This window comes from Schistocerca piceifrons, chromosome 1 (assembly GCF_021461385.2).
Source record: "Schistocerca piceifrons isolate TAMUIC-IGC-003096 chromosome 1, iqSchPice1.1, whole genome shotgun sequence".
NCBI lineage: Eukaryota > Metazoa > Arthropoda > Insecta > Orthoptera > Acrididae > Schistocerca > Schistocerca piceifrons.
The window spans coordinates 1,096,168,342-1,096,195,270 of NC_060138.1; the positions used below are offsets into that span (position 1 = coordinate 1,096,168,342).

Genomic DNA, 26,929 nt, shown 5'->3' on the forward strand with positions numbered 1-26,929 from the left:
TTCTTCATAACTAAGAGAGATTCTTCGATGAATTTTGCACAGCATACAAACCATACTTAAAGGTGTATGGAACTCTAGAATTTTCCAAATCTATTAAAAACTACGGTAAAAATTGAGGTAATTAACTACAAAATTTGTGTTTTTTCTAAACATGAAATTTAAAATACAACAGCTCGTTCGTTTTTTCATAAATAAATTCTAGAGTTTCGTACACCTGTAAGTATGGTATGTATGCTGTGCAAAATTCATCAAAGAATCTCTCTAACTTATGAAGAAAAGTGTACCTATGGTAACAAATGCAGCCTTTAGTAAGTGAAAAAATGATGAAATTTCACACGTAAAAAAATTTATTTTGTTATGTTTTGAAACTTCCACCGCAATGAGTGTGAATCCTGAAATCTTCCTGGTCATGCTGACAAAGTTTTATGAATTTATTTGTAAAAGTATAGACACCGGAAATTAAAAGTTCCTGTGATGCCTCTCCTGCTCCAAGTCGGCCCGTTTGACGTCCTACCCCCTTAAAAACCATCCACAGACTGGGGCGGCACTTGACACTAATCCGCCGGGCGGATTCGTGCCGGGGACCGGCATGCCTCCCGCTCGGGAAGCAGCGCGTTAGACAGCGTGGCAGTTTAATCGCTTCACTGGCACTATCGGAACGTTTTCGACGCTTGCAGGAAAGTGTGAGAAGGAAACAGCCTGAAATGCGGCGAGACAATTCATGGTTCTTGCATGAGGATTGTAACTTCCCCCTCACTTATCGACCTAAATGACAGTGAAAAATTAAACCGCGTGCCCCTAATGGAAATTTGGGAAAAGCAATCGTCACCGAAGTCAATTTGTCGGTAAAGAGGGAGGAAAGGGTTACATCTAAATGAAAGGAAAAATGCAAATGAAATGGGTGGAAATTAATTTTGAGAAAAGGGTCAAATTAATAAAGAAAGTAAATGTGCAGTCGTTATGTTAACAATTAATTGGCGTTAATTAGATATTTGAGATTTGGGGAAAATTACGGTCGCCAGTCCTATTATGAACAACTACTATAGTAACTGAAAATGAAAGATTAATGCACATATAATTAGCACTAAAAGCGCGGCAACTGAAGGTTGACACGTGTTGTGTGAAGTCTGAATGTTTGTCAGAAGTAATAAATTTCGCTACACTCTGACTTAATTTAGCAAAAGAATTAATAAAACTGGAAAACTGAAAGTTAATTTAGTGACTGAAATTAATAGTGAACTTTGTTTCTGAAGCACTTCGAAATTCAATAAAATAAGGTTAGTCTTGGGCTACCTCAACAATCCATTCAAAAGCTACTTGAATCCACGCAATTTAGAAATAAGAGATTTAACTTTGAACTTGAATTAAATGATTCTGAACAATTAACAATAGTAAAATTTAGTACGTACCAAGGTGAGCTGCAGTCACAGGTAAGCTAAAATACGGTAACAAAACTCGCACTCTTAATTTGTGCTTGTGCAATCTAAATACTGTAGCCAGCTATGAATACTTTAACTGAACTTTGAAATTAATGCAGTGAAATCGAATGATATTACTTTAATGCTGACGTATGAATTTCAACGACACTTGGGTTCATTCCGGAAAAGGAAGGGACCCTGTGTGGTAATGCAATTGGGACAGTGAGCAACAAAGTTTCATGCTAAGTTGCTGTATTTTTGTGATGCAACAGTTTGAAAAGCTGATTGCTGCCATACAGTTCTAAAACTTTACGTGCTTTTAGTCGTTCTTGTTGGTTGATTAAATGTTTGAAGTCATCGATCGAGGAGGTGGCGACAGTCACTCATTGTCGGCCGTAGCTGTTGCAGAAGCTGGATGTTGGCGTGCCTTCTTCTCGACACGGTCACCAGGCGAAACGGGCTCTTGATGTGTGCCTGCTAATGTTTCTCGTCCGCGACACCGTGTCAGAAATTATCATAGCCAGTCGAGCGCAATTACACGCTGCCAAACCCCGAAAGCGCGGCAACTCGTGGGAGCGTCACACAACACACCTGCACCACCGCCCTAGTCCAGCCAGACTCTCTCTGCCCGCGCTCCATGCGGTAGAGTTAACACTACCAAAGATCCTAAACACTTTGGTTCTCCACACGACCTATCGATGTAATCGTTCGATAGCATAGTTTTCCCTAGGCCAGACCCAGCAGAAAAATACAAATAATATTTACAAAACAAACCAATTATACATCGACACACACACACACACACACAGTAAAACATTTACAATATATAAAGACACAGAAATGTCATATCTTCAGGTAACAAAATAAGGAAAAAAATGTATAGTACAATAGATGGAAATAGGAGGATATGCATTTCCGGCATTACAGGATAACGCACCCGCATATTCACCCCTGTTGGGGCGTGACTATTGCACAGAAAATGAAATTACTGTCCTGCCTCATCGTCCGCACTTTCCAGACCTGGCACCTGTGGACGTTTTCCTTTTCTTTCCAAAGTTGAAAGGTAGAAGATTTGCAACTATAGACGAAATAAAAGAAAATTCGCAGACGGCGCTTCGCGCATTCCAGCAAGTGGCATGCCAGGACTACTTCCGGAAATGGAAACAGTGTTGGGAGCGGTGCATCAATTGTGGAGAACATTTCGAAGGAGACCATGCACAATAAGTAAAAGGTAAGCGTAGAAAAAAATTGTGGACAAATTTCTGGAGTTTTCTGAACAGACCTGGTACATCCTCTCCCAAATGCTGTTAACTGAGTATATCACTCACGTGCCTGTCGGCGAGGCGTACCGTCCAACTGAGTATACGGATGAAATTTGCAGACTTGATGCCCTGGTATCGACATATACCCTGTTTACTTTCCTGCCAGCTGTGCAGTGAAATTGTGCTGAAGCGTCATACATTCGTCCATAGGCCGCTAAAGTTAACAATGTTGCATTCTCTGTTGATGCATGTATGATTATCGGTTCGTGACCAACTTGTGTAACTTCTTCGTCTTGAGTAGTTTTTGTCTTAAAGTGTAAATGAAAATTAAATGAGAACAGTGAAATTTCGCCGTAACATAAGTACATCTGTGGTTACAGTGGCCGAGGAGGACCACGTCAACTGCGTTGCAGTGGCTGTGCTTTCGCATGGTGGTGCGAATAATGTGCTGTTTGCAAAAGACCAGGAGTATCATGTCAGCGACCTTCTGGAACCTTTCAGCCCCGCTCAGTGCCCACGCCTTGTTGGGAAACCCAAACTCTTCTTCATACAGGTAGGTCGACAAATGCACTCTAAGTGCATTTGCATGTCTTGGTAGCTGTTCATATCCTGTGGAATCTTCCGGTTTGTTGGTGTGAAATCAGTTTGATTCATAGTAGCAGCTAGTTTCACGATTAACACGTTATGTATTAAGGCAGTCTGGGGAGAAATGATACAAATTTCAGGAGAACGAAGGAGACAAAAATGGCAGTTCCCGACAAGCAGAACCCAAATTGTAGTCAGTTTTTAACATGGATCGCCGCACTATTTCGCACGTTCTGGCCTCTCTTCGAGCTCTTACTAGAGTTCTTCTCAGTATCCTGTAGATTCCGGTACTCCAGATCTGGCGTACGCACCGTCCGCCACCTCCATATACGGTCGTCTGTCTGAAAGGCCTTATGATCATACACTATGGTCACTAAAATTGCTACACCACGAAGATAACGTGCTACAGATGCGAAATTTAACTGACTGGAAGAAGATACTGTGATATGCAAATGATAAGCTTTTCAGAGCATTCACACAAGGTTGGCGCCGGTGGCGACACCTACAACGTGCTCACATGAGGAAAGTTTCCAACCGATTTCTCATACACAAACAGCAGTTGACCGGCGTTGCCTGGTGAAACGTTGTTGTGATGCCTCGTGTAAGGAGGAGAAATGCGTACCATCACGTTACCGACTTTGGTAAAGGTCGGATTGTAGACTATCGCGATTGCCGTTTATCGTATCGCGACATTGCTGCTCGCGTTGGTCGAGATCCAATGACTGTTAGCAGAATATGGAATTGGTGGATTCAGGAGGGTAATACGGAACGCCGTGCTGGATCCCAACGGCCTCGTATCACTAGCAGTCGAGATGACAGGCATCTTATCCGCATGGCTGTAACGGATCGTGCAGCCACATCTCGATCCCTGAGTCGACAGATGGGGACGTTTGCAAGACAACTACCATCTGCACGAACAGTTCGACGACGTTTGCGGCATTATGGACTATCAGCTCGGAGACCATGGCTGCGGTTACCATTGACGCTGCATCACAGACAGGAGAGCCTGCGATATTGAACTCAACGACGAACCTGGGTGCACGAATGGCAAAACGTCATTTTTTCGGATGAATCCAGGTTCTGTTTACAGCATCATGATGGTCGCATCCGTCTTTGTCGACATCGCGGTGAACGCACACTGGACGCGTGTATTCGTCATCGCCATACTGGCGTATCACCCGGCGTGATGGTATGGGGTGCCATTGGTTACATGTCTCGGTCACCTCTTGTTCGCATTGACGGCACTTTGAACAGTGGACGTTACATTTCAGATGTGTTACGACCCGTGGCTCTACCCTTCATTCGATCCCTGTGAAACCCTACATTTCAGCAGGGTAATGCACAACCGCATGTTGCAGGTCCTGTACGGGCCTTTCTGGATACAGAAAATGTTCGACTGCTGCCCTGGCCAGCACATTCTCCAGATCTCTCACCAACTGAAAACGTCTGGTCAATGGTTGCCGAGCAAGTGGCTCGTCACAATACGCCAGTCACTACTCTTGATGAACTGTCGTATCGTGTTGAAGCTGCATGGGCACTGTACACGCCATCCAAGCTCTGTTTGACTCAATACCCAGGCGTATCAAGGCCATTATTACGGCCAGAGGTGGTTGTTCTGTGTACTTATTTCTCAGGATCTATGCACCCAAATTGTGTGAAATTGTAATCACATGTCAGTTCTAGTATAATATATTTGTCCAATGGATACCCGTCTATCATCTGCATTTCTTCTTAGTGTAGCAATGCCCAGTAGTGTACAGCCACCCAGAAAGGGCTTGAAATGTTACGTGATGTGGTTGGTGTCTGTGAAAGTACTTGTTTTAGTATAGTTGTGCTTCCTCTCAGCCGTTTCCATCCACTTAGCCCCACCCAAAACACCAACTCGGCTTGTTCCCGACATAAATGACGGACCATTTTGCTGCTTACAGCACGCTGTGTTAGCCACACAGCCTGCAACACACAAAGAACACACGGCGCGTGGTCAGAGGACCTTTCAATCGTCAGCGCTATTTACCGTGGCAATGATGCATTTCCGGACACAAGTTTATGGCGCCTTTCTTCCTCTATTTCCAGTCAGGAATCCGTAATCGATCATTTAAAGCTTTATCGATGGCCACGCAGGAAATTAAACTAACCCGAAAACTGTTGTAAAAATATTTGTCAGGAAAAGCCACCTAATTTCTAACTAACAGATGATGTTTTACTGCATTTTCGTAAAAAAAATTACGATGCTATCTTGTAGAAAATTTATTTTCGTACAAAACAAGATAAGTTCGTCAGTTTTCGTACAGGATTGAAATGTTGATAATATTTTGTTGTGCACACATTGTTTTGCAGTTCTACTTATTTCAGACAGTTATATTCATACTTAATTCAGATTGGTTGTTGCAAAATTATTCACGTGAGGTTTTCTAGCGATGGTTTCTTAGTTTTCAATTTTTACTGATGCATGTTTTAAATAAACAAAGACAAAAACTTGAAAAAATAACAGGATGTGTGCTTTTCAGTAGTTTGCTATTTGTTGTGTGAATCGCTCGCCCTGCAATATAGTAAGGTTTTAAGCAAGTTTATTTATGTAACACATTTGTATCGTAAAGTTATCTACATAATATGAACTATTTACATATATAATTTTTATCATACAGGGTATATCTAAAAGAATCATCCGATTTGGAACGTCTACATTTCTGAAACAAATAAACATATACAATGAATTTTGTTTTTTGACTCACGAGAAACTCAAAAAGTTTTTTTCATACCTTTTCATAGGTGTTCATGGGACGTACGGCATATGTCAATGCGGTATTCAGGTTGTGCACACTGCACCGAGCATGTTATGAGTTACAGCTTCCACAGCTGCTGTTATGCGATGTCTCAGTTCATTCATTGTTTGACAGAGGCACAGAAACAGTCTTTTGTAAGCCACCACAAGAAATAATCACATATAGTCAGGTCTGCTGACATTGGAGGCCAGTAATGTAAGACTGAATCAATTGGTTCAGTTTGACCGATCTGTCATTCAGTAATCCTTTGATTTAAAAATTCTCGAACTCCCAGATGCCATTGTGGCGCTGACGCATCCTTTTGGTAAATGAAGTAATTCGATCAGCCTCCAGCTGTGGGGAAAGAAGGTTTCCAAGCATCTCGAAATATGTGCTACCTGTAACAGTGTTCTCGGCAAAGAAAAAATGGACCATACACCTTTTCCTGTGAATCTGCACGAAACACATTAACTTTTGGAGAGTCCCTCTCATGTTGTACTGCTTCATGTGGTTGTTTCGTATCCCATATTCTCATTTTCTGACGGTTCACCTTTCCATTTAAATGGAATGTTGCCTCGTTACTAAACGCTAAAAGTGGAAGAAAGTTGTCACCCTTTATCTTGCCAAGAACGAAATTACGTAACTTCACACGTTGTCGTCTGTCACCTTCACGAAGAGCTTGCAGCAGCTAATTTTGTTTGGTTTCATGTGTAAACGTCGACGCAATATACGCCACACGGACATCGGGGGCTTGTTGAGCTCTTGAGCTGCACGGTGAACGAATTTCTGCTGACTCCTTGTGAAACGATAGCGGATGCGTTCGACGTCTGTGTCAGACAATCGGGGACGGCTCGGCGATTGGCCTTTACACAAACAACTTGTTTCTTGGACTCGTTCATGCCATCGTCTAATGCTCTGTGCCTACAGGGGGATCCACACCATACCTAGTATGAAAGTTGCGCTGAACAGTTATTACTGACACGCACTGCGCAAAACGTAGAACACAAAACGCTTTCTGTTGTCCCGACATTATTTTTACTAGAACTGAAGTGGGCGCACACCGCTACTACCTAGCGGGAACCATGTAAAACACGATAGTTTGCTATTCACGCACATATCTCAAATAACAAATAGTTACCATTTTTATATACCCTGTGTACTTCACGCAGTACTTAATATTTAGTTCGGTATCGTGTTCATGTTTTCTGTTATTTTATGCCCCAGGTAACTGCAGAGTAGCCAGACTAAGGATGCCGAACTCAAGCAGTATGGTTCGAAAAATAATAAAAAAAATCTATACTGGGTCAGTCGACGCCCAGGTCATCAAAAATCTACATCGGTTGCCAAGCTAGGGCGGTCTAATGTCAAAATTCTGGTAGAGAAGAAGTTGGAAACCAGAATGAGAAGTACTCCTACCAAAGCACAAAAAAAGGCTAAAATGTCCTGGACAGTGTTAGTGATGTAAAAGAAGGGTACTAGATTTTCGATTTATCTGATACCTTCAAGGACATTTAAATCAAAACATCTTGACATAATCCCGCTTTCTTTACGAGTTAACCCTACTCCCTCAGCGTAGCGAGGTCTCTTACTTGCATCGTGTTGGTACACTTGCATATTGCAATTTATAGGCTAAAATCCCTGCTCCTGTGCCCAAAATCCAGAAGATTCGTCAACCATAGCGTACAAAATATAATAGCATTGTCTGAAGAGCATACATGTAATAGCTAAAAAAGCGTTTTTTGAAGAACATCATTTCTGGGGGTGTATCGTCCCATCCATTTTTTGATATCTGGGTGGGAGGAGAGGGGGGGGTGATGATTTTATTCCCCGAGGGCATCATTTCTCCCTCAAACTCGTCCCCTGTTTCATGCATGGAGAGGGCTGTAAGAACAAATAAGACACAAATTTATGTGCTTCTAGAGAGTTGGATGGATTTACAATAGCAAGTGTCTGAGGGTGGGGATGTATTTATAATATGAAGTATCCCTGAGTGTTGATGTATGCATTCTAAACTTTAATGTCATGTTGTGTCATATAGTACGACAAAAGAAATGCCGTGCTGGATTACACGATGGACTGTGTCATGTTGTATGACATCACATCGTGTATCACATTACTTTATTTTCTTTATTTTTTTCTGTATTGTATTTCAATTCCCCCCCCCTCCCCCTTGGGAGGCGGGGGGGGGGGGAGGGGGGGCTGGCAGCAGCGTAATATGCTGCTCTACAGCCTACAGAAAAGTTAAAAAACATAATGAGAATATAAACAAACAAGAAAAACAGACGATAAAACGGTGACATTGTGAAAAAACTGTAAAATGGGAGATGGTTGGGAATTTAAAAAATATAAAAACACTGCGGTGGCGATGCAGATGAAGATACACAGGAACGAGACAGGCACAATTAAAAAACATGGCGACAGTCTGGTTTCTGTTCGCACGAGATAAAAAACACAAACTAGCGACAGTATGGTGGCCGTTTGCAACACTGACAGGGACAAACAACACTGAATGCTCACTTACAACAGCAATATACAGGTGACATGGCGGCAGAGGGGGGGGGGGGGGAGGGAGACCCGGATCTATGAGGTTGAGAAAGGGGGAGAGGAGAGAGAAGGAAAAAAGGGGGAGCCGGAGAAAAGGAAAAAAGGGGAGATCGAAAAACACTCGGGGGAGAGAAAGGAGGCAGAGATAGGGTAGATGGGGAAAAACAGGATGGAAGGGGGGAAGAGGATGCCCGGGGAAAGGACAGAGGAAGGGAGAGGGAGGTGAGGATCAGAGTTGATAGGAGGGATAAATGGAGGGAGAGAGGCCAAGAAAGTGCTTAAACATCAATGTAGCCCTGCACTATGATAGTGCCACTCAAAACAGCAAGGAGTGCAAGCCCCTTCCATGAAAACCATAACCACACCAAAACACCACCGCCTCCGAACTTTTCTGTTGGCACTACACACGTTGGCAGATCTACATCTACATCCATACTCCGCAAGCCACCTGACGGTGTGTGGCGGAGGGTACCTTGAGTACCTCTATCGGTTCTCCCTTCTATTCCAGTCTCATATTGTTCGTGGAAAATGAGATTGTTGGTATGCCTCTGTGTGGGCTCTAATCTCTCTCTTTTTATCCTCATGGTCTCTTCGCGAGATATACGTAGGAGGAAGCAATATACTGCTTGACTCCTCGGTGAAGGTATGTTCTCGAAACTTCAACAAAATCCCGTACCGAGCTACTGAGCGTCTCTCCGGCAAAGTATTCCACTAGAGTTTATCTATCATCTCCATAACGCTTTCGCAAATACTAAATGATCCTGTAACGAAGCGCGCTGCTCTCCGTTGGATTTTCTCTATCTCTTCTATCAACCCTATCTGGTACGGATCCCAAACTGGTGAGCAGTATTCAAGCAGTGGGTGAACAAGTGTACTGTAACCTACTTCTTTTGTTTTCGGATTGCATTTCCTTAGGATTCTTCCAATGAATCTCAGTCTGGCATCTGCTTTACCGACGATCAACTTTATATGATCATTCCATTTTAACAGCGCTCATAACCCGTGTCCTTTCACTTCAGGAAGGCATATGACACCGCACACACTGCCGTTCAGAAAGTAGCAACGCCAGTAGATAGTATCGATTTGCAGAGGATTGATGAACGATGCAGGCCCTGCCAGTTGACAATCAACGTAAATAAATGTAGCACATTGCTCATACATAAAACTAAAACTAAATTAAACTTCGTCCGAACAGGCCATGAGGGCCGAGCGGCACCGACCGGCCGCCGTGTCATCCTGAGCTCACAGGCGTCATGGATGCGGATATGGAGGGGCATCTAATCAGTACACCGCTCTTCCGGCCGTATGTCAGTTTACGAGACCGGAGCCGCTACTCCTCAATCAAATAGTTCCTCAATTTGCCTCACAAGGGCTGAGTGCACCTAGTTTGCCAACAGCGCTCGGCAGGCCGGATGGTCACCCATTCAAGTGCTAGCCCAGCCCGACAGTGCTTAACTTCGGTTATCTGACCGGAACCGGTGTTACCGCTGCGGCAAGGCCGTTGGCATTGCGCATACATAGAGAAAGAAATTTATTACTGTCCAGCTGCACTACTGATGACAGCTCACTGGAAACAGCATCTGCAGTTAAATATCTAGGAGTAACTATCCAGAGCGATCCTGAAGTGAAATGACCATATAAAACAAATAGTAGGAAAAGTAGATGCCAGACTGAGATTCTACTATGAATCTTAAGGTAATGTAAATCATCCACGCAGAAAGTGACTTGTAAGGCATCTGTTCGACCGATTCTTGAGTAGTGTTTATCAGTCTGGGACGCTTATCAGTTACGAATGGTAGAAGGGATGGAGAAGATCCAACGAGGAGCGGCGCGTTTGGTCACGAGACCATTTAGTCAGCGTAAGAGCATTACAGATATGTTCAACAGACCCCAGTGGCAAACACTACAAGACAGGGATTCTGCATCACAGAGAGGTTTGCTATTGAAATTTCGAGAGATAACTTTCCGGCAAGAGACGAACAACATAGTACTTCCTTCCACACATATCTCGTGAAATGATCACGAAGAGAAAATTCGAGAAATTAGAGGTAACACAGAGGCTTTGTAATGCCTGACACAGTACTCGTTAAAGCCTGTGCTATGGTAAGTTATCGGGATTCACCTTATGAGAAAGGATTTTCGCATAGATATCGACCGCGTGTACCTGAATGGTGGCAAGTAAGTTCGAAATGCAATTACACGTCAGGATGGATCAAAGGATCAAAAGCAAACCAGAAGTTGCTACCAATGTGACAGTATTACGGTCGCCAGCCTAATTAGGTATTAACTGAGTTTCTTCCCTGCACAAGTTGGTATATATTCACGCAAAACAACAAGTTGTAACACTGCATAATACAGTAGAATTTTAGAACCAGAAAATCTATTGAACTGATAGTTTCACGTTCTGTACTGATATGGAAAATCATGAATACATAACACTACAATATAATGTTTACTACAAAACTTTATACTGTCTATTAATCTGATTAAAATCAGGCATAGGTTACCCTAGAAATTGTGCTTTCATGCCACACACAAAATGTCAATTTTGATAAAGATAAAACACTGATAAGTTTTGACTTTTATATTGACTTTTAACTTTTGCTGGTCAGACCAATTTAGATCACTTCAGAATTCGACCGTGAAACTGTTATGATCATTGTATTTTTTTAAAAATGGTTACTGAATTTATTATTCATTCAAGATTTCCAGTATATAAGTAACTACTCTTTTCATCTTATTTACTGTTCATTGAAATGCCTTTAAATCTGTCTCGAAATAATAAACTTCATCACTATATCAATACTAAAGTTATCATTCGACTTCGTTAAACCTTCGCTATTCATTTACTGGTTCATTAACAAAACCTTTCTTTAAACATCATTCTAATATAGCTAGTTCAGCAAATAATTATTATTAACGCAATTTTTAATTTTCATTTCGGGTCACTCGGATTGCACAATGTTTGGAAAGGACCCTGTCTAGGTTAGTTGTGAGGATAATTAAACGATGGAAAAGATCTGGTAAAATTTAGGTTATTATTGCACTAAACAAACACCACTCTCTGATCCATACGAATACAGTACTAAAACTTTCAACCTGCTAGTTTCGATGCGGCGGTTGGCGGGCGGCAAGATGGCGAGGAACAGAGGACACATTCAACCACAGCTATGGCTCTTGACGTATCGGCACTTTAATTCTTCTTAGCGTAGCAATGCTTTTCCATTTAGTGCCTATGAAATTTTGCCATGCTGTGTGGGCGTTGGAACGGCATACCCGAGGCTCAGTGAAGCTATGTCTTCCAGGAGAGCCTCCTCGCTCCAGAAGATGTTGCTCAAACCAGTGCCAAACTCCAGCTACTACTGTGCCCGTTGTGCCGTGCAGTGCCCGTACGCATTTTCCCGCACTCGCCTGCCATCCACCTTTTACCGCTCCCTGACAGACCGGGTATTCACCCGAGGTTTTGCATTCTACATATCCTAACACATTGCCTACGTATGGAGCAGACACACAGTTACAATTTTAAACATCTTACAACAGTTTCAACATTTGTTACATTTCAATTCTATTACAATATTGCTTGACATTTGACATAAACATTAATATTCACATTGAAACTTATTTACAGTTTTCTTAACATAATGGCATGAAACAAAACGAAATGAAATCAGAACATCAATTACACAAGTTTATCGTAAAATCAGATGAAAAGAATTACTTTATGTACAATAGTACAGAGTCGTTGTTGTTACAGCTTAGCCGACAAACATTCTTCCCATGCGCCATTCGCGAGTAAAACAGGGAAGGGGGAATTACTTAGTGGTGCCAGAAGTACCTACCAAAAGTATGCTCGGGTACACACCGTTAGGTGGCTTGCGGAGTATGATGCAGATGTATATGTTCATGTTTGCTTAACGATTTTAGTATTCTTACACCATCCGTTGTGGTTTTCACTCCGAAGACAGGTCTGATGCAGCAAGTGTTTTCGTCTCTGCGCAACTGTTCCACACGATATTCACTTGCACCAACTTACTGTAGTTTTATCTTACTGTCCTACACAAAGTTTTTCATTTAGTGAAGTTGTGCCACAAAGTTATTTCCTCCCCACTTTGATTTTACCCCTTAATTCCGAGTGTCGCGAATTCGCATCATACCAATGCTGTGTGTTGAAGGTTGACCGTTTTAGAGCGCCAGTGCCGACAGGTGCTGGAAACTAACAATGCTTCTGATAAGTGGTGCATCCTCCTGAGTGTTTCGGGCACGTCTAAAGCGCCACAGTTTTTGATTTTAATTTTTCATCTACAAATTTATTCAGCCATTAAGGGGTTAATACCTCTTCGTTTAATATACCATCCACCCACACAATATTTCTACACTTTTCTAAAGTACAGTAAGAAGGCCTTTTTTTTTTTTACAAATATTCTCCTTCATTGATAGCCTCCATTGACATATTATGCATTTTAGCTGCCTGTAGAAGCTCTTCTGTGTTATGCACATGTTCGAGCTGTGGCAGCAGCCCCCCCCCCCCCTCCCCCACCAGCCAAAGAACCCCCTGCTGATAGTCCTGCGAGTGCTGGGATTAGAAATGAGATGATCCCATTTGATGTCTTAGATATCGAAGGAACTCTTGGCGTTTTAGCACGATTTTTTCTCCCTTTCTCTTACAAATCACTTTTAGCCGCTACCACTGCTGACTAGAAGTAATTTTTTTTAAACCCCCCTCAGATTCCTTCTTTAGTGTACGGCAAACTTGAAATTCATTTCCAGCACCGAATTTAAGTTTTCCACATATTGTTTTATGAACTACGAATGCTGCAGTATGTTGTCCTATGTATATGATCTTTCTTCCATGTACTTGCCTAGTATAATTTTAATTAATTATTGTGTTTTTACTGGTTGCTGTTGAGGAGGAAATTTAGTTATTAGTATTTTATTAATGATCTCATTCATAAGCAGCCATATCACAGTCATCACAGTCGCTCAAGAAAGTTATAATTAAGCTTTACTTGTTTAATCAGAATCGGACGATGACTCTCCTTTTCCGCAGTCTCGATGATTCGAAGCGATCTGCAATCCTGTGTCTTGGTTTTCTTGCGTTGCGTAGTCAGTCGGAAAACCTCAGATAAAGCGGAAAGTTTGCTGTGATAGAGTTTAATTATCCAATGAAATAATGGAGCTCTTGGATCTAATAATTGCAGGTTCGTTTCCAATTCATCGGAAGTTCCCTTCTGACTACCAACGAAACGACACCTCCGTGCTAATTTCCAATTAGAGAATACATGTATAATACACACCTTTGATCTAAATGCTCAGTATATATTCTCTTGATTAGCATACAATATACACTCCTGGAAATGGAAAAAAGAACACATTGACACCGGTGTGTCAGACCCACCATACTTGCTCCGGACACTGCGAGAGGGCTGTACAAGCAATGATCACACGCACGGCACAGCGGACACACCAGGAACCGCGGTGTTGGCCGTCGAATGGCGCTAGCTGCGCAGCATTTGTGCACCGCCGCCGTCAGTGTCAGCCAGTTTGCCGTGGCATACGGAGCTCCATCGCAGTCTTTAACACTGGTAGCATGCCGCGACAGCGTGGACGTGAACCGTATGTGCAGTTGACGGACTTTGAGCGAGGGCGTACAGTGGGCATGCGGGAGGCCGGGTGGACGTACCGCCGAATTGCTCAACACGTGGGGCGTGAGGTCTCCACAGTACATTGATGTTGTCGCCAGTGGTCGGCGGAAGGTGCACGTGCCCGTCGACCTGGGACCGGACCGCAGCGACGCACGGATGCTCGCCAAGACCGTAGGATCCTACGCAGTGCCGTAGGGGACCGCACCGCCACTTCCCAGCAAATTAGGGACACTGTTGCTCCTGGGTTATCGGCGAGGACCATTCGCAACCGTCTCCATGAAGCTGGGCTACGGTCCCGCACACCGTTAGGCCGTCTTCCGCTCACGCCCCAACATCGTGCAGCCCGCCTCCAGTGGTGTCGCGACAGTCGTGAATGGAGGGACGAATGGAGACGTGTCGTCTTCAGCGATGAGAGTCGCTTCTGCCTTGGTGCCAATGATGGTCGTATGCGTGTTTGGCGCCGTGCAGGTGAGCGCCACAATCAGGACTGCATACGACCGAGGCACACAGGGCCAACACCCGGCATCATGGTGTGGGGAGCGATCTCCTACACTGGCCGTACACCACCGGTGATCGTCGAGGGGACACTGAATAGTGCACGGTACATCCAAACCATCATCGAACCCATCGTTCTACCATTCCCAGACCGGCAAGGGAACTTGCTGTTCCAACAGGACAATGCACGTCCGCATGTATCCCGTGCCACCCAACGTGCTCTAGAAGGTGTAAGTCAACTACCCTGGCCAGCAAGATCTCCGGATCTGTCCCCCATTGAGCATGTTTGGGACTGGATGAAGCGTCGTCTCACGCGGTCTGCACGTCCAGCACGAACGCTGGTCCAACTGAGGCGCCAGGTGGAAATAGCATGGCAAGCCGTTCCACAGGACTACATCCAGCATCTCTACGATCGTCTCCATGGGAGAATAGCAGCCTGCATTGCTGCGAAAGGTGGATATACACTGTACTAGTGCCGACATTGTGCATGCTCTGTTGCCTGTGTCTATGTGCCTGTGGTTCTGTCAGTGTGATCATGTGATGTATCTGACCCCAGGAATGTGTCAATAAAGTTTCCCCTTCCTGGGACAATGAATTCACGGTGTTCTTATTTCAATTTCCAGGAGTGTATTTTCAATCTCTTTCTTCCAGTAATCCCGATAGCAACATTACAATTATTGAATGCGGCTATTCGGCACGGAGAAAGTCCTAGAAGTCCTTCCAACACACATCAGAGAGAATATTACAAAGAGTAATTATGCGCTCATGGAATAGTAATAGTACTGTACTACTTTTCGCATCGATTCTGCGAGTATACAGATGGTCAAGTATGAAACGTAATTCACTCATAGAATTGTGCAAGGATAATTAGTAGAATATAAAGAGATATAAAAATTGCCCCTCGCAGCGAGCAAAGTTAATGATAATACACTTTGCGAGCTAACTGTAAGTTTTGTTGGCTCGTTTATTCAAAAGAGAAATATTTTGAAGATTAGTTTTTTATAAATTTACCATAGAGTGTATGGGTAACATGTTAAGACTGTATGTTACCAGAATACTTAGGCTGTGACTTTTACATGTACCGGGGTATATCCGCATCCTGCATACATAACCAGGAAAGATATAAATCAGTATGATCACGGAAAAGGTCTACCCATTTGGGAGCTGGCTTTCACAGGAAAACCCTGGAAAACCCGGAAGATTAGACCCCGGCTCAGGTACTAAAGACGATAGAAAAGCCTAAACAAAGTGATTTTGAAATTTATAAAAATTTGATAGAAGAGGTAGATAGAAAAGTGCCTCATAGCCAAAAAAAAATCTTTACAACAGTGTTTAAAAATTTTTTTTTAATTTCTTCTTTCGACGGTGTAGGTGGAGATCTCGTAGTGGAACCGATGAAATAGGAACACTGGGTACGGACAGTGGGTAGGCGACGTACAGCATTTGGTGGATGCGGTACGGAGGACAGGTGATGAGTGGCGGTACAGGACAGAAGCTGGTAATTTACCGTAGAAACAGCAAGATGGTCTCAGGAACAGATGGTCAGGGACGTGAACATGGAACACGTTTGAAGTGGAATGAGAAAAGGTTCTGCTGAATAAATCCCTGGGAGAGAGTGGATTAAGCCACTGAAGTCCGTATTTCATCGTTGAATTCAAAGTCTGAATTGATTCATGTATTCTTCCATCTGTACTAGACTAGAATATGCAACAGTCCTGAAAATCGCGAATTTTATTGTCGTCCTCAATTCTGAAGTTGTTCCGAATCACAACTTCAGATCGTCCAAAGTATTGCAAAAGAAACTGTGTTAATTTAATTTTGCTGTCGCACGTACCGAATGTATTCCTCCCACAGATTTTCTTACTCTAATCTTCGATTTGATGCAGTTCAGGTGGAAGTAAGGCACTGAATCTGTCCGAATTTTGTTTTCAAGTACGAAATTATGGATAAAATTCAAGTTCATACACGAGGAAAATTTTAAAATATAGGCATATGACATCGAATACACATAAAATGATATTCTTTCAGTACAAATATCTTAAATATTTTAATCTTTGTTACTATCGTTATTTGATCTGCGGATCCACCTGCAAATAAACAGCATTAATGGTGATGTATGCTCCTTTAGCTCATCATCCACTCGCAGAATCTTTTGTCATTCTCTCATGAACATTAATGGAAAACATATTTTCAACAATCATGTCAATAATATGAAAACACAAGAAACCCAACTCTTAAAAATTCAATTAAAACTCTTAAATTAATTCAACTGAAAATGAATGCATAATGAGAACTTTTAAATATAATAAATTTTCTCTCGCACGATCAGCGAGTTTCTTTAACCGTTCGTGGCGGTGATATTATCGACTGTAGTTTCACTTCACACTTCACTTGTTTTTACCGCGATCAGCGCGCGTCCTGCCTTCAACGTACTTCTATACATAATTACTACGTTTAAAGTTTCACACGACATGTTCATATGTTTGTTATGTATTGAGAGAATATAGGTGCACTTTAAGTAACACATTAACACTCCCTGTGGCTGTTTCTTATAGGCAATACGTACACACACTAGCAAATGCTACAGTCTGATACATATTCTAAAGATTATACTAAACTATCACAGAAGTAATCTCACTGTCTCTTAACCTATCAACCACATAAATATATAGATTTATATATATTCACTCAAATAATCATAAAAATCCATTCTTGATTCTTCTTTAAGTCCAGTGTCGAGGTTTTAAGATCCTTCAAAAAATTTCTTGATACCATTATGCGGGACTAAACCCTTTACCCCTTTTGAATCGGAATAGGCCAACAAGTACGATGCCGGATTTGGTATACTGACAATAACATATGGTCCGGTATATATAAGATTCCATTTGTTGGTGCTCTTTCTCAGTTTCGAGGAATGCAGGTGTCGCCTCAATAAAACCTATTCTCCGAGATGAAACGTCTGAATCCGGTGTATCCTTTGATCATATGTCAACTTCCATTGTGCTGCATTTTCAGTCAAACTGACAAGTGCTAGTCGAATCTTTTCCTCCCATGTTAGTTTTTGATCTTCATGCTTTGGTAAATGGTTTATCCAGAAATTCTTTTCAGCCTGCTTAAACATTAGCTCTGTAGGTACCGCTCCTCCGGGGCACGGAGAAAATCCTAGAAGTCCTTCCAACACACAGCAGAGAGAATATTACAAAGAGTAATTATGCGCTCATGGAAATAGTAATAGTACTGTACTACTTTTCGCATCGATTCTGCGAGTGCATAGATGGTCAAGTATGAAACGTAATTCTTTCACAGAATTGTGCAGGGATAATTAGTAGAGTGTAATGAGATATTACACTAGCTTTATTAGCTAATATTCGATCTGCAGCATGAGGATCTTTATTTGTAGCATTAGCAGTGCCATGTTCCTTTCAGGCATTGTCTAGTAAGTTAATTCCCTTATCAGCACAAGGTAGCGGGTTTTTCAGATTCGTTTCAGGTCCATAGTAGTTGTGTCCAGTAACTGTAATCATGTGGTAACTTATTGAGAATAACACTACCACCACTATCTATGGTGTGCTTACAAGCTGTCATTTCACGTTACTATATAGTTCGAGATTTATGTGTCCTGTTTATGTACCAAATTGTGAACATTCACTCAACTGTTGTGCGTTGATGGGAAGCTGAGCCACTTCAGTATAGCCTCATTCCCTCGAAGCCTTATAACACGCACTGTAGTGACATTTGTGATTCAGAGGTTTTCACTAATTCCTCTGTGTAAAATCTTCCAGTGGTCTTATCACCTTTGCTGTCCTTTAAAAAGTAAGTTCTTCAATATGCATGTTGCACATTCCAAACTGTGAATGTGTGTGCTGACCAGTTTGGTAGGTAAAACGTCTCAAATGCAGGGTTCGTATTTCGAAATATGCACCAAATCACCCACATTCTACTTCTGCTTGCGTAAATCTACCATCTTAATACGGCTGTAAGCTATATTTAGAGACCCATTATCATGTACAGCAAGAGGTCTCATTTTGTCTTATGTCTAGTTCCAGTTCTAAGCAAAGAAGGGAAGGCAGAAAGGTGGAAGGAGTATATAGAGGGTTTATACAAGGGCGATGTACTTGAGGACAATATTATGGAAATGGAAGAGGATGTACATGAAGACGTAATGGGAGATAAGATACTGCGTGAAGAGTTTGACAGAGCACTGAAAGACCTGAGTCGAAACAAGGCCCCGGGAGTAGACAACATTCCATTAGAAGTACTGATGGCCTTGGGAGAGCCAGTCATGACAAAACTCTACCATCTGGTGAGCAAGATGTATGAGACAGGCGAAATACCCTCAGACTTCCGAACTATCAGTTTAATAAGTCACAGCTGCAAAATACTAACGCGAATTCTTTACAGACGAATGGAAAAACTGGTAGAAGCGGACCTAGGGGAAGATCAGTTTGGATTCCATAGAAATGTTGGAACACGTGAGGCAATACTAACCTTACGACTTATCTTAGAAGAAAGATTAAGAAAAGGCAAACCTACGTTTCTAGCATTTGTAGACTTAGAGAAAGCTTTTGACAATGTTAACTGGAATACTCTCTTTCAAATTCTGAAGGTGGCAGGGGTAAAATACAGGGAGTGAAAGGCTATTTCCAATTTGTACAGAAACCAGTTATAAGAGTCGAGGGGCATGAAAGGGAAGCAGTGGTTGGGAAAGGAGTGAGACAGGGTTGTAGCCTCTCCCCGATGTTATTCAATCTGTATATTGAGCAAGCAGTAAAGGAAACAAAAGAAAAATTCGGAGTAGGTATTAAAATTCATGGAGAAGAAGTAAAAACTTTGAGGTTCGCCGATGACATTGTAATTCTGTCAGAGACAGCAAAGGACTTGGAAGAGCAGTTGAACGGAATGGACAGTGTCTTGAAAGGAGGATATAAGATGAACATCAACAAAAGCAAAACGAGGATCATGGAATGTAGTCAAATTAAATCGGGTGATGCTGAGGGAATTAGATTAGGAAATGAGACACTTAAAGTAGTAAAGGAGTTTTGCTATTTGGGGAGTAAAATAACTGATGATGGTCGAAGTAGAAAGGATATAAAATGTGGACTGGCAATGGCAAGGAAATCGTTTCTGAAGAAGAGAAATTTGTTAACATCGAGTATAGATTTAAGTGTCAGGAAGTCGTTTCTGAATGAATTTGTATGGAGTGTAGCCATGTATGGAAGTGAAACATGGACGATAACTACTTTGGACCAGAAGAGAATAGAAGCTTCCGAAATGTGGGGCTACAGAAGAATGCTGAAGATAAGGTGGGCAGATCACGCAACTAATGAGGAGGTATTGAATAGGATTGGGGAGATGAGAAGTTTGTGGCACAACTTGACTAGAAGAAGGGATCGGTTGGTAGGACACGTTTTGAGGCATCAAGGGATCACAAATTTAGCATTGGAGGGCACCGTGGAGGGTAAAAATCGTAGAGGGAGACCAAGAGATGAATACACAAAGCAGATTCAGAAGGATGTAGGTTGCAGTAGGTACTGGGAGATGAAGAAGCTTGCACAGGATAGAGTAGCATGGAGAGCTGCATCAAACCAGTGTCAGGACTGAAGTCCACAACAACAACAACCACAACAACAACATGTCTAGTTCAATTATACTACTCAGTTATTTGTAGGAGATTGTCTAACCATTTGTATGACCCCAGAAGATTAAATCTCGTCCACGAGAGCTTCTTAAAATGCTGTTCAAACAATCAAAAATACTTGCTTGCATGTCTGAGATTGTCAAGTAGTGGTTTATCCCGTAACATTTTAGTACTAACTTGAAATGTAAAATTCGCCTCCATGGTCAGCTTGCAGATTGTCAGGACACTGATTTATCCCCATCTGCAGCAATCATTCAGACACCATTGCAGTCTCCTTTCCTGTCTTTGTCCTCTCAGGCAGGGCCATTTGAAATTTGAACACTTATCTGTAACCATTAAATATATTTTCTAGATTTAGTCAATAGTGATTACTGATTCATATCAACGAGATCAGCCTACCATAAGGTGTCAAAACGTCATAATATGATGTGTAAACCCTATATTATAACATGTCTATGGGGGAATGTTTTGTGTACAGACTTGTGAAGATCGTGAACGGTCGTCTCCATAGCCGTAGCCACTTGAGGATCTGTCTTTCTCAAAGCTCTGAAATTATTGCTATAATTTCATATGTTCGCGCTGTAGTCACGGCTTCAGCTGATGCTGTTAGTAGATGTAGATATTCTATGATTTTATTTGGGTCATCATAGCTTGTATACTCCAGAGGTCGAGTGTTCAGTATTTTATGATGAGCATCGATGCCTTCACCAGCATTACATATACTACTTAAAGCAGACACTATTTTTGTGGAATCCTGCGCATTTGAGTCTTATAGGGTGCTTAGGATGCTGTTTTTTTCGGTTAGCTAGACAACATACAAGCATATCATATTAATGGAGTTTATTACAGTAATTGAACTGACGATAGTTAACTTTGTATTTACAACGATTTGTCGCAAGCAATTTGTAACATGCAAATAATCAGTGTCCATGCAAGTTAATCACACAAGGTCACAAATTGCGGCTCTTCTAGTGCCTCTCGTCTAGTCCGTCTCTACTAGTGCGTGTCTTCTACTGTCCAGCCCAGACTGGCAGGATCGGCGTTTATATTCTCTTCGGATAGAGGTCGCTCCTGTTGTGGTGCGGTCCTAGTCAACGTCCCCCGGAAAACGACCAGAAGGGTATGTGTCCACCTTCTGATGCCATAACCAGATGAAGAAGATGGTGACTGCTGCGGTGTGGACGGGTCCAGCTCCATCGGTAGAACGAGAGGAGGCGAAGGCTCCATATCCATGAGGTCGTCCTGCAGTGTTGTGATGACGCCTTGTGGCGGCTGCTGTGGCCGAGCTGTCCTCTGGATCCCTGAATCTGGGGGAAGAGACACTGATAGATCATCCTGCACGTGACAGAGGCGAAGTCGATTTTGATGGTGCTTCAAGCCATCTGGACCCGAAATAAGGTACGTGCAAGCGCCAAGTCGACAGATAATCTCGCCTCGTGCCCACCATCTGCTGCCGCTTAAAATCCTCTAAAAGAGAGTATAATGCGGCGCGATGCTGAGGAGGGTGGAGCAGTGTCTGATGGCGGTGGCCGTGAAGTAATTTCGCCGGCGATGGTCCATCTCGAGGGTGCGAATGATAGGAGGCGAGAAACAGATGCAACGCTTGATCCCTGGTGTGTGCAGAGCGAAGTTTGGCCATCTGCTGCTGGAAGGTTCTGACAAAACGTTCCGCTCCGCCGTTTGTCTGTGGATGCAACGATCCACTTCACAGGAAGTTTCAAATTCATTTGACGTGAACTCAGGTCCGTTGTCTGACACTATTACTCCAGGTGTACCTTCGAGGCAGAAAATAGAGGCCACTGCCTGAATTGTGCTACGTGATGTTGTCGAGTTCATTGGCACAGCAAGAGGAAACTTGCTGCACGAGTTGACCACAACCAACCAACAAGTGTTCCAAAAAGGTACCGAAAATCTATGTGCACACGTTGCCATGACGATTGCGACTTAGGCAAAGCAGAGAATTTTTTTGGCGGAGCGGACTGATTTTCCGCACATGCATGACACTGCGACGTCATCTCTTCTATTTGGATGGCCATACCCTGCCAAGTACAGTATCGAAGCGCAAACTGTTTCGTACGAACAATCCCCAGTGTCCTTTGTGAAATAACTGCAACACTTCTTTTTGCAAAGCTTTATGAATCAACACAGGTGACTGTCCACTGCCAATTTGAACACTAATCACACCTTTCTGTACGACGAGGCTATGTCGACGTGCAAATTATCGGCGCACTACAAAGTTCTTTATGCTACGCAAGGAACGAGGCCACGATGTGTGAATGTATGTGAGCAAAATGTTCAAATCTGAATGAACTTCCGTGGCCTGTGAAATTTTTCCTATAGTTTAGTGGGAAAGATGGAAGCAATTTAGAATCCTGAGCATCGATGTGACAACAAGATGTAGCAGTAGCGTCAAAGTCTGTATCAGGGCCAATCGGAAGACGTGAAAGTGCGTCCGCATTATCATGTTGAGCTGTCGGACGATACACAATCTCGTACTGGTATTGAGACAACAACAAACCGAATCTTTGCAATTTTTGGGCGATTCGTACAGTAACCGGTTTCGTCGGATGAAACAAGGACTACAAAGGCTTGTGATCCGTAACTAAGTAGAATTTTCTGCCATATAAATAGTGGTGGAACTTGGTGACATCGTACACAGTAACCAAAGCCTCTTTCTCAATTTGTGAATAGTTACACTGAGATTTGGACAACATTTTTGATGCGAAAGCGATAGGCCTGTCTTCATCACCAAATCTGTGCGAAAACACTGAACCGATTCCGTAAGAGGGACCGTCAACTTGCAAGACAACTCGCTTGTCAGGATCAAAGTGAACTAAGCATCCATCACTGAGCAATGCACCTTTAAGTTTTTGAAAAACTTCTTGGCGCAGATCTGTCCAAACAAAGGGGACATTCTTTCGACGCAAGCGAAGCAATGGTGCCGCGATATGAGCCATGAACCGAATGTAATAGTTCATTTTCCCTAAGAGTGACTGCAATTTTGTAACATTGCGAGGAACTGGTAAATCTCATGTGGATAACAAATGCGACTGCAGTGGATGTACACCTTGACTGTCTATGACATGACCAAAATACTCCAACTCACGTTTAAAAAAATCACACTTGTTCTGTCTACACTTTAATCCTGCATCAGATAACACACGAAACAAAGCACGCAAATTTGCAATATGTTCTTAAAGTGTACGACCTGCTACGACAATGTTGTCCAAATAGTTGGAACAGATTGGCACTTGTGCAGTCAGCTGTTCCAAACACCTTTGGAAAACGGCAGGTGGGGAAGCACTGCAAAAAGGCAAACACAAATATTTAAACAAGTTCAGATGAGTATTCACTACACACAATTTTTGAGATTCTTCATCGAGCGTTATTTGAAGACATGCATCACACAAATCAATTTTTGAAAAGTAGCGTCCAGCGCCAACCGTATTTACTCGAATCTAAGCCGCACTCGAATCTAAGCCGCACCTGAAAAATGAGACTCGAAATAAAGGAAAAAAAATTTCCCGAATCTAAGCCGCACCTGAAATTTGAGACTCGAAATTCAAGGGGAGAGAAAAGTTTTAGGCCGCACCTCCAAATCGAAACAAAGTTGGTCCATTCTAATATGAGACACAATTTAGGTCGAATGAAAGACGAAACAGCTACAGTAGTTTGGTTCGAGTCGTAAGCTTAGCAGTTAAGCTTTACCAGGTAGCCATTGCTATGAGCCAGGCGCTCCGTCCGTATTTATGCGGGTACCCTTCCTTTTTCACGTGCTTCGTCTGGTTTGAATCGATTGCTTATTTTGCTTTGATCTGATAAGTGCCGTTTTCTTTGTTATAGGTGTTTACGTCACTCTAAGCTGAAAATGCATTACTGTACTGTGTAATGCATTGTTTGTCGCATTTTGATAGTGCGTGTTTACGGCCTGTTGCCGCTCGCGGCATGACTTGCTTTTGTGCGCGCTACCGCCGCTTAAAAAAAAAGAGGAATCGTCTCATTAGCGAAACAATGGCAAGAGACTGCTATTTGTTGTTACTTACACTGCTGCTTTCTTTGATAATGATCAACAAGAACCAAATGCGTATGATAGAACGTGCGTATGATAGAACATGCGTATGACAGAACATGTTCTGAACGAGAGTTTTGCGAAAATTTTCCTCCGTTTGAAAATCTTTGCGGCCGCTTCTTTAGTACATCAAATTCTGCACAGAAATTAGTCATCTTACATTTAAAATCTAGTCAGTTGCCGTGCTTCATTTCTGACTGTATCACTATTAGGCATAAGAATAATACGAATATAAAAATGACACGATACGTATATTCTTCCGCGTTTGCTGTTGTCTCACTCTAGTTTCGTAGTTTATTACGCAGACAGGATTTAAATGAGATAGCAACAAACACGAAAGAATACATGGCAAAATGTTTATATTCGTATTATTCTTATAGTGAAGAGAATACTGCATGTGATTCACATTTCATCAGGTTCCTATTAGCAACCATCTCTTCTCACAGGTAGGAAAAAACTCGGAACGTAGAGTTGGCCATATTGACAAACATCCCTAACAGTCTTGCCAGTCGGATTTTCGTAGTACATTGTTATTCTGCTACATTCGAAGATGAACAATACGGAATTTGTATTTACTTCGTTGGATAATGTATGAAAATGCAGTGGTCGAAACTCGGGGCAGAGAAAAAAAAAAAAAAAGCTCGTCTTCTACCTTTTTTTTAAATTTATTTACTGATGCAGAGGTTTTGGCGCCAGTATTTATCTTTGTGCCTACAAAGCATGCTTGTGTAGCGCTACATATATTCGACGGCAGAAGTTAGTTGTGGCGGCACCTACCACATTTTTCAGAACTTCCGCTTGCTTTCCACTCGATTCTAAGCCGCAGGCGGTTTTTTGGATTACAAAAACCGGAAAAATAGTGCAGCTTAGATTCCAGTAAATACGGTAATATGTCCATGAGATCATCTGGGGTGGCAGTTGATACATATCAATCAGACTTTGTGGGTTTACTGTAGCTTAAACTCAGCACAGAGGCGAACGCGACTTGAAGGTTTGGGGAGCAGCACCAATGGACTTGCCCACTGCCTAACTGAAATGGGCGCGATAGCTCCGCTATCCTGCAGTTCTTTAAGTTCAGCTGTAACTTTGTCCCCTGATGCAGACTTTGAATATACTGCATTAATGACATGGACCTTGTGACGAGATTTTTGTCAGTGGGCCGAATTGATATCTTCATTCCATTGCAAACATACAGATTGCACATGTCCTTTCCTGCCACAAGCGTAACACTGAGCTTGTCGGGAGGGTAGTCTTGGGGTTTGTGCCGTGAATAACACGGAGGGCAAGACTTAATTCTGTTCGCTTGTGTAGCCGCCTCTTTAGGAACTTTTACGCGGCGTGAAGGGCTGTTTACTCAGTGTGGCGAGCGCACGCCGCCATTGTCGAATGGACCAGTCACAAACAAGGGACTCAACCCGACAAATAGCTGGCTGCTCAAAAATATCGGCTGACAATGCATCTGAATCGCACTGATCTAATATTTGCACTACCTGCTGAAATGATGAATCATACTGTTTCAAAATCTGCTATCTCAGTTTGACATCAGGTACATTGTACACCATTGCAACACGCAACATAACATGTGAATATAAAGCACCGAGAGCACATTAGAATTTCAATTTCCTTGTCATACCCTGCAAATCTGTTACGCACTCGCAATAAGTTTCTTCTGACCGTTTTTTACAATTAAAGAACTGATACCTAACTGCTACCACATTCACTTGTTCATCATAATAGTTAGTTAGCGAATCAATAACTTGTTCATAAGCAAGTTCACTCAGAACACTGCACTTCTTACTGTGGATAGGAAATAATGGCTGTTCACATTACCTGGCACAGGCGCCGACTCCATGGGGTCTGAGGGAGGCTAAGCCCCATCAAAAATTCTTTTGGGGGAGGGGGGGGGGGCTCTGGGATCTGCCACCCCCCCTCCCCAATAATTTAAGAAAATTATTAGTTGTATTATGCTTTGTAAAATCACAAAATTATGTTGGAATTTTTTATTTACCTTGTTTGATGATAGTTACCTTTTAAAATACCTACAGTAATGAGTAATAACAAATAATTATTATGGTAGTAAGCAGGTTAACTGAAAACGAGTGGTGTGAATCATGATAGTGTTACGGTACTGCGGGCACACTTAGAATTTGTCACGGTGCGCGAATCTTCAGGGAAAGTCTGGCGCCGGCAGACCAGCGCTCCGACCACAGCGACATCAAAAAGGACTGGAGCAGAAGCGCCTGGAACCCTCCGCCTCGCGTCGCCTTGATGCTTCGAGACATTATGACGCCGCGGCTATATAAAGCCCATCCTGCTGTCGCAGTCATTCAGTGTGGATAGTTTCGTTCAGTGCATGCTGCAAAGATTAGATTAGATTAATACTTGTTCCATAGATCATGAATATGACACTTCGTAATGATGTGGAACGTGTCAGGTTACTAAAAGATGTCTGTACAAGATATTACATTACACAAAATCTTGCATAACACTAATGTTTAAGGTTTTTTTTTTGTC

At 42.5% G+C, this 26,929-nt stretch overlaps 1 protein-coding gene across 2 annotated transcripts in view; it reads left to right on the forward strand.

The window, feature by feature from the left end:
- Window positions 1–26,929, forward strand: part of LOC124798390 (caspase-7-like) — a 218,376-nt gene that overhangs the window by 118,229 nt on the left and 73,218 nt on the right. For both annotated transcript variants that reach the window (XM_047261769.1, XM_047261780.1), the window contains exon 4: window positions 3,061–3,233. In XM_047261769.1, coding sequence (XP_047117725.1) covers window positions 3,061–3,233 — 173 coding nt within the window. The remainder of the gene's footprint in view (window positions 1–3,060; window positions 3,234–26,929) is intronic.